General features: G+C 55.9%; 1 protein-coding gene across 1 annotated transcript in view; it reads right to left on the reverse strand.

Annotated features, from left to right (window-relative positions):
- SLC22A23 (solute carrier family 22 member 23) overlaps positions 1-8,987 on the reverse strand; it is a 129,848-nt gene extending 120,861 nt beyond the window's left edge. The window contains 1 exon segment of the mRNA XM_070361225.1: positions 8,355-8,987. Coding sequence (XP_070217326.1) covers positions 8,355-8,987 — 633 coding nt within the window.
- Between the last annotated feature and the right edge of the window lie 311 nt (positions 8,988-9,298).

The following is a 9,298-nucleotide window of genomic DNA, read 5'->3' on the forward strand; positions in this document are numbered from 1 at the left end:
CTTCCACCTGCCCTGAAGTCATCTCCCCTGGTCTTGCTTGCGGTCAGGGCTCAGGTTACCCTCTGCCCCCGTTTAAAATTCCACTTTCTCTCCATCCGTTTCCACCCAGCACACCCAACTAGACTTCCAAACTCAGAACACCGTCTCCCATCGAAGGCCATGGACTCAGATTTCTGGCCCAGGGCCTCAGTGGAGGCAAAGAAGCCCCCACTCTCCCACCCACCAGGCGGCCAGGAAGCTCCTCTGCTTTGTCAGATCCCTGGGCCCTGTGGCCAGAGACCTGCTCTGTTTTCATATGAGAACCACAGATAACAACCAGCCCCTTCAGGGGTCTTTCAGGCAAGCCCCCGGGAGGTCCCTCTTGGCTGGCCCACTCTGGCCCCCTGGACCAGGGCAGCCAGACTGAAAGGAGCACCTGGCTCCCCGTGTCATCAGTTTCCGGGCGGAGGCGAGAGACGCGCTGGAACTGCCGCAGAATCAACTGCCCGTCCAGGTGTGGTCTATCAGCTCCTCCCCATCTAAGCATTTCTGACCTGACTCGTTCAGCCAGTCCTCACCCCACAGATGAGGAGGAAAGGAATCTGAGATTTCCAGGTGCCTCCCGGAGGGTGGGGGGCTTGCTCCCACTCTGTCCCATGGCAGCCTGGTGGGGCGGGCAGCCCTGAGCCCCCTCTACCTGTGAAGGTCCTACAGATGAACGCGTCGTAACCTCCCAGTCAAACCAGAGAGCAGCAGTCTCTTCACGACATGAGCTCAGGCGGGCTGACGTTCATGGTGAGGACTCAGTGGGTGAAAGGTACCCCTCTAGTGGGCAGAAGGACAGACACACGGCCAGTGCTGGGGGCATTACGTGCAGACCGGGCGGATCTAAAGGATGAACAGGGACCAGCGGGCTGACAGAGGAGGAAAGGGTTCCAGGAAACGGGCTCAGAAGGCAGAAGGAGCAAAGATCAGGGAAGCTGCCCGCCAGGTCTGCGCGGCCCGCTACAGGAAGCCACAGTAACAGCCCCCAGCCAACCCCATCCTCAGGCAGCAGCAGGACCCCACCTCAGATTGGCCGGTAAAGAAGAAGATAAAGGGCAGGCTCCCCCCATCAGCCCGGTGGCCTAGGTGGGGCCCCAGGCGGAGGCAGGCACACCCTCACAGGGAGCCGATGAGAGATTCTAACCCAGCGGCTCCAGCTCTGGACATGCCAGTGACCGCCCACCTCCTCCTCCCTGAACTGAACTTCAGACTTGTAGATAACACCACAGTCAGCCGTGCCCAGGACAGCCTTTCACCCATGCCCAGCGCCCAGCATGGGTGAAGCTGGTGGAATGAACCTCAAGCTAGCCGGTGGCTTACCATTTCAGGGCCCTCAACCTTGGGGAAATTTACTTAGCAGCCTCCTGTTTGGAGCCAGAGGGCAAGAGAAAATGCTGGAACTCTCCAAGGCCAGAGCTTCTCCTGTCAACAGCGCTGGGCCTGGGTCAGGCCCACTTGTCCAAGGCCTGCTGTGGACCTGCTGGCCAGGGGGCTTCTCCATGGCTCTCCTTCAGGCCCCTCCTGGGGTCAGCAGCCTCCCTCTGGCAGGAAAAGCAGGCCCGGCTTCCCTGCAGCCCATCCGCGGGGCCCCAAGCAGGGTCGACCCCAGCCCCCATCTGACCCCACAGGCCCTCCCTGGGCGCCTGCCTTTCCAGCCCCTCTCTGGGCTGGCTGAGCTCATCTCGTGACTGTGAGTCACCCCAGCCTGTGCTCTGGGCCGCCCTGCAGACCCAGGCTCCCGCAGGCCCCAGGGCCCTTGCAGAAGCCGCTCGCTCTCCAAGGGAAAGACCCATGCGCACTCACACCCGCCCTCTGCCTCTCAGCACCTCAGGCCTCAGTCTCAACACGAGGCCAGTCTGCCTGGCCCAGGTGCTCTGCTCTCGCTCTCTCACTTCTCTTTCTTTCTGTGCACTCAGCTCAGTTTGTAATTAAAAAGTCATGATGATTAGTTAAGGTGCACCTCGCTCGTTAGTCTATCAGCTCGGTGGGACCTGCGCTATTTCCGCCTGGCGCTGTATCCCCCACTCAAAGCACAACGCCTGGCCCAGGATCCGTACTCGTGTCTGCGGAAGGGAGGACGGGGTGGGGGAGGTTAGGGAAAAAAAGAGAGGAATGGCCAGGGTCACACTCAGGGGCCTGCTGATTGCCTAACAATGGCTTCAAAGAAGAAAAATAAACCCAGGTGTGCAGTATTTGCAGATGTCCACGCGGCAAACACTCTCACCGCGGCCAGCTCCCAGCCACCAGCCCTGCATCCTGACCATGTGGTCCAGCCAGCTCCGAGCCAGGACGGACATTTAGTGTCCAACATGATTTTGTTGTTGTTCAGTCGCTCAGTTGTGTCTGACTCTTTGAACTCTCTGACCCCATGAACTGCAGCACGCCAGGCTTCCCTGTCCTTCATCATCTCCCGGAGTTTGCTCACATTCATGTCCATTGAGTCCATGATGCTACCCATCCCTCTCATCCTCTGTTCTTAAATGACATCAACTTTTGTTTTAAAATTAATTTATTTATTTTCATTGGAGGCTAATTACTTTGCAATACTGTGGTGGTTTTTTCCATACATCGACACGAATCAGCCATGGGTGTACGTGTGTCCGCCGTCCTGAACCCCCCTCCCAGCTCCCTCCCCACCCCATAAATGACATCAACTGTTGACTCAGTACTATCTGGGCCTGAAGGCCAAGATGAACTGAGACTTGATCCAGACTGAGAATATGAAGGAAAGGTGAGATCTGGGATGAACACCACCCCCAAAAGATGGAAGGAGCCGCGTAGTAACTGTGCAAGTCCAGTCTCTCCATCAGCGAGGCCCAGGCCAGACTCTACGCAGAGGAGCTTGTCACGAGCAAGTCAAAGCCTTCGAGAAAAGCTGCTATACCTGCTGACCTAACGTTTGTTTCCCTTCCCCATAATTTACCCCAACAGCTCAAAACAAGCAAATCTGACCCTACAACACCAACTCAAAAAAGTACTGAGATCATAAAAATATTAGAAGACAATTTTTTCCCCTAATATTCCAGGATTATAGAAGCCCTAAATCTAACACAAAACCCAGAAACCATAAAAAATTCATTTGACACTATGCAAACCAGAAGTCTGTGTGTGATGAAAACACCACAAACAAAATCAGAAGACAAACAGCACACTGTGGGGAAAAAACATTTACAAAACATCCCAAATACTGAATAAAGTAAATTCCTTTATGCGTAAGGTCCTTCTGTAAATCAGCAAGAAAATAACCCCCTCCCCACAAAGATATACACAAAAAGGATGTGAAGACGCAGTTCAAAGAAAAGGAAAGACAAACGGCTTGAGATTTTTCAGAGATGTTTAACCTCCCTCCCTAAGAAGAGAATGCAAGTGACAAGAATGACCAAAGACAGTTTCTCCTTTAGAACTGTGACAATGCCCCAGGGGTGGGCGGGGCTGGGGGTAGTGTGGGAACGGGCCTCCAGCTAATCAGTGAAAGTGTGAATTGGTAATAAGATCTCTGTGGAGAACACTTAGACAACATCTATCAAAATAAGAATGCGGCCTCCACTTCTAAGTTTCAGGTGTGCCGGAATTTCACTATGTGTTGCATCATAACCAAAAGGCCCCTCCGGAAGGTGCCCTGATCCCTTGTTACACAGAAAAACAGTGAAGTGAGGAGGCTCCCGGTTCTGATGCACACCCTCCCCCCACACAGGCGGTCAAGAAGCGTGAAACAGTGCCTACGATATGTTAAGGTTTAGGAGAGAAGATAGATATAAATGAAAATAGAATATTTTTGGAAGGACACATAAGAAACTGTAACCATGGTTGCTTTTGAAGAGGGAACTTAGAGGCAGAGATGGTGAGAAATCTTGCTTTTATTCTTTGTGTTCTGTCCCATGTGGGTGCATTTTTTTTTTTATTACGGTCAATTTCTTAAAAAAAAAAAGACAGGCAAAGAGATGTTCACTGCTGTGCTGCATGTAGTAGGCAAGTGAAACAGAACCACACTAGGCTGACCCGAGGTGAGTTCTTTCTTAAACCAGTCCTATTGTGATGACATTGCAATTATGTTCCATCCCAGTTGTACAGAGCCCCTTTAAAGAACTTCTAGTCTTGAGCCCCAGAAAGAGAAGTCAAGTTACTTCCTGGGATATTTAAACAACTCTCAGGTTACACAGGAGAAATGCCAGCAACCTATGAGAATTCTTGGCAAATAGAAAAAAATATCAGAACACGAGATAAACAAACATCTTAAATTTCATGTACAGAAAGAGAGAGAAGCTTAGGAAGTGTTACTGACACTGATTTTAGGCACAATTCTAAGGGTTGTTCGAGGAAGTGGAGAGCATTAGAAACCAACAAGGGTTCACTCTGAACAATACAGGATTCATGCAAACTATGGAGAGGAGTGTTTTAAACTCAGCAGGGCTGTGTTAAGCAAGACAATCTTCCTACGTGGCTGGGGGTAAAAGGAAGAGCATTCAACAGCATGTGGACGTTGAGGATCAACTTCATGGTCCACTCAAGGCTGGTGAGCCGACTTAAAGCTCAAGACCACACAGTGTTAAGACTGGTCTTGGACGGCTCAACACTCTTAATCAAAAGCAATAACACGTGAAAATGCTTTGAAGACTTTAGAGGGCAGCTCAAAAGTGGCGTCACCCGCATTATTTTGAAGGTGCCACAAATCCTGAAACACCAGGGACCAGGCAAAGAATAGAGATTTACAAAAACAGAAATAAAGTAGAAACAAAAAGAGATCCTAACAGGAGAGATCTAGCAACCCTAAACTAGCAAGCATGTCACATGGGCACTGGCTTAGAAAAGCCCTGCCTGAACAGGATCCCATCGAGCTTTGGTGACCGCGGCCTCAAGGTGGACAGATGACGCGTCTACTGAAAGCCTTCACATGCTGACTATGAACTTCATGAGTGGAAGATTCTGATCAGGACAGATCAGGGTGTGTGCACCTGCCAGCCATGTCCTGAGCGGTCTGCTTAAGAGACACGCAGGCCGCGTGGAGCCGTCAGAAGGGCAAATTCTGTTCCTTATGGAAGGACTGAAGGAGCTGGAAATTTCCTAGCCAGGAAAGAACCCAGCCCTTGTACCCTCAGATCTATCTGAGCAGGTGTGATACGAAGGAAGAAGAATCGTTCAGCGGAGAATGCTGCACAAACAGGCATGAGACGATCCTTGTTGGCGCTGCCAAAAAGCACGTCTTTCTGTCGGAAGAGCAGCTCAGAAGTGGGCTGCTGGCTCGCGGGGCCCTCAGCGAGGGATGGCCCCGCTGGGGACGCCATCGGGTGGGGACGCAGGTCTGTCCACTCCAAGGCCCCTCCGAACTCTAACAGCCCAAAGCTCTTCCTGGCCTGGCAGGTTCACGGGTGCAGAGCTATCCTAGCCGGAATAACCCAGTGGTCCCCAGCCTTTTTCACACCGGGGACTGATTTTGTAGAAGACAATTTTCCACAGCCTGGGGGTGAGGGGGATGGTTTGGGGATGATTCAAGGGCATTGCATTCATTGGGCCCTTTATTACTAATCTAGTGCTGCTACTGATCTGAGAGGAGGTACTGGTCTGTGGCACAGAGGTGGGGAGCCCCTGTAACAGAAAGGACAATATATGATATATATAGTAATGGTATATATCTAAACATATATTTAATATAATGTAATATATTCATTGGAAGGACTGATGCCGAAGCTCCAATACTTGGGCCACCTGATTCGAAGAGCCGATTCATTGGAACAGACCCTGATGCTGGGAAAGATTGCAGGCAGGAGGAGACGGGGACGACAGAGGATGAGGTGGTTGGATGGCATCACCAACTCGATGGACTTGAGTTTGAACAAGCTCCAGGAGATGGTGAAGGACAGGGAAGGCTGGGGTGCTGCAGTCCATGGGGTTGCAAAGAGTCGGATGTGACTGAGCAACTGACCAACAGCACCACTGTGTACAACAATAAAAGGAAGAACAAGGAGCCCCCTCCCACCTAACACCCGGGGAGAGGGCAGGGCCTCCGGGGCAGGGAGGGGCACACGCACGCTGAGGGAAGCCGAATGACAGAAACCTTACACGGGGCTTCTTTGAGTGGGGAAGACCTTGGCACTCCGTTGGGGAGGAGGGCACCAGAGGGCACTCCTCAGACCCTGCACTTCCACCTGCTGAGAGGAGAAGCTGCCAAGTCTATCCTCGGGCAAGCCAAGCTGACAGGCCCCCGACCCCCGGCGTCGGCACCCACCCAGGATGCGCTCCGCCTCCATCCATCTGATCCAGGATCCAGGGGGCACGGCCCACAGAGGGGACGGCCGGCGTTAACACTGCCAGAATGTGCTTAAGACGCTCTTGAGAGCATCGGTTATGGAACAGAACACCGTGGAAGGACAGACCTTTATTTAGATCCTATTTGTGCATGAAAATCAATATGTCCTTTTTAGTCTTGGTCTTACAGGGAAATGCATCTCTCCCTACTGTCCTCAAGTCTGCATCTCCTGGACTGCCCTGTCAGCCGCACAGAGCAGACACAACAGGCACCCCAAACCATGCTGCGCATACATGAGCCCCTTGATCGCTCGCCTGGAACACCTGTCCAGCTCTCCGAGGTGCCCGCAGAGCCTGCTTTCAAGGACGGTTCTAGTCGTCTCTTCCCACCATCCACAGCACCGCTAGGCTACCGATTCTCTGTCCCACCGCCTAACTCCAAGTTGGCCTCCCCTGTCACACCGGGACAGACCACCCTGTACAGGCATCTGCTTTGATCTCCGTTATTCCTTCCCTTCTGTAGAAAGAGGCTCAAAGTATTCGACAGTGTTGCAAACCCTTACTTTCACAGACATACAAACAGTGTTAAGATACTCAATGTTCTTCATTTTTCCTGCTGGTAAACAAAAGACAGATATTGACCTCTATGGATGGGAAACAGTCACAGAAACACCTTGGCAGAGGATAGGCTGACGGGGGGCGGGGGGCTCAAGGTGAACCAGCTAGAAGGCTCTCCCTATTAACAGGTAATCCAACAGTTCCCAGAGGCCAGATCACTTCTCACCAGGCTGGTACAAGCTGAAGACAATGGTTATGATGATGTAAGAGTTTCATCTTACACATCCATGAGGCACAATTGTTTACTAACACACGTTTCGGGAAAAGGGGGAATACAGGCCCACGGATTATTATAAACCATCAAATTTCAGTCTTGCATTTAAACAAAGCATTTCAAACTCTGCCCAGAACTGCATGGAAGTGGGAGAAAGGTCTACATTTAGTTTGAAATGCAAATTAGTTGTTTAAGACACAGAAGGAACAAAATATCACAAGTTGTTTGACACACTGGCATATGACCTCTCTGACATGTTAAGAAATCCAGACAATATGTAGGTGTCTTGGGTGTTAATTTCCTAGTAGTGCCCATTCTCCGTCTTTGTGCAGGCGACGCATCTCTCGCAAACACTCCTGTTCCGTCTCCCAGGATGCAGGACCTCGGCTAGAGGGGACCCCTGGGCTGGAGCAAGTCCATGTTGAGCTGAGGCTGGCCAGGATCTGATCTCAAAGCTGGGACAAGAGGGCTGCTGTGTGAGAGCCCGGTTGTCCCCGAACAGCACAAACTCAGCACCCTTCCTATACTCCAGAGGTGTCTGCTTTCTCAGGAACACTGGGGGTGGCAAACTCCAACCGGAAATAAATACCCCAGCCTCTGGGGAGGACTGAACTTGGGGACAGGGACAGGGAAATATCAAAAGCCTTTTGCTACTCTGGCCACCACTTGGGCTCTTCCCTCAGCTTTAGTCAGTTTTCAGAGCCAGCGGGGGATGGCTGCGGTCTGCCAGGAAGAACGCCTGGGCATAGGAGCGATTCTGCAGGGGCTGGTTCTCTGTGGGAGACTCGGGGCAGCGGGCCGGCAAAGGGCTGAGCCCGGGGCCTGGCTCCAGCGGGCAGACCTCGAGAGAGGCGCGTCCTTAGGGCCAGGGGCTCACAGATCAGCCTCTCGACCTCCGCGGGCCATCCCTGCCCGGACGAAGTGACAGCTCCAGGGTGGGGGAGGGAAGCTCGCTCCCTCGCAGAGAGAGAGGCGCCCCTTGCGTGTGTGCCAGCGGGGACGCGAGTTTGGGTGCCCCTTGGAGTCGGGAGGCAGCGTCACCGCGGAGGGCTGCGGGAGTCCGGCCGCGCACCCGGGCCCGCACCTCTGTCTGGGGGACGCAAGGAGGGGGAGCCCACGGGAGGCCGTGGACACGCGGGCGCGCACCACCGCAGGACCCCGTCTGCAGAGCGCGCGGGGAAGCGCGCGGGGACCGCGGAGGGCACAGCGCTCGCTCGGGAGGGGGACGCGGGGCCGGCGCGGTCGCTGCCCTTACCTTGCTGACCACGTTTTGCACCAGGCCTGTGCGGATGCCATAGTCCCACGCGTGGCAGTCGCAGTTGGAGGCGTTGTCCCCCTTGTCCGGGGGGGACGGGAGGGGCGGCGCCTCGCCCCCGTCCGCGCCGCTGCCGTTGCCGAGGGGGCCCGCTGTCCCCCAGGCGGCGGTGGGGAAGAGGGTGGTCGGGGGGCTGGTCCCGTTGGCCAGGTCGCCGCCGCCCCACCGGCCCGTGGCCGTGACCCCCGCCGACTCGGCGCCCTTGCCGGCCCCGCGGCACCAGAAGTTGGGCTGGTCCAGGAGGAAGGAGTCCGAGAACTGGCTGAAGCCGATGAACAGCGCGGGGATCCAGGTGAGCAGCACGAGGGTTTTCTGGTAGCCGCCGCCCAGGCCCCCGAGGAAGGGCAGCACCGACCCGTCGTAGTCCAGCAACAGGAGGCTCGGATGCGGGCCGCCGGCGGCGTGCGGCGCGGGCAGCGGCTGGATGTCACCGCCGCCGCCGGGGCCCGCGCGTCCCCCGAGGGGCGCCGAGGCCGCCGCGTCCCCGGGCGGCAGGGCGCCGTTCTCCTCGGCCGCGGGCGGCAGCCTCCCGGGCCCGCCGCCCGCCGCCTCGCGCCGCCGGTCTATCGCCATGGTCCGGGCCCGCGGCGCCCGCAGAGGCGCATAGAGCGCGGCGGAGGCTCCCGCGGGGCCCCGGGCAGAGCGCGCGGGCCCGGCGCCGCCGCCGCCGCCGCCGCCGCCGCCGAGCAGGGCCCGCCGCTCGCAGGGACGATCGGCCGCCGCGCGCGTCACTGCGCCCCCATGGCCGGCCACCCGCGCCCCGGCTGCGGCCCCGGCGGGCGCCGGGCGGAGGGCGGGCAGAGGCCGCGGCCCTCAGCCGCCGCCGCTCATCGGCTCAGCGGCCCGGGCGCCGGCGGCCGAGCCCGCCGCTCTCCGCGGCTCCG

The sequence above is a fragment of the Bos mutus genome, chromosome 23 (genome assembly GCF_027580195.1).
Source record: "Bos mutus isolate GX-2022 chromosome 23, NWIPB_WYAK_1.1, whole genome shotgun sequence".
Classification (NCBI taxonomy): domain Eukaryota; kingdom Metazoa; phylum Chordata; class Mammalia; order Artiodactyla; family Bovidae; genus Bos; species Bos mutus.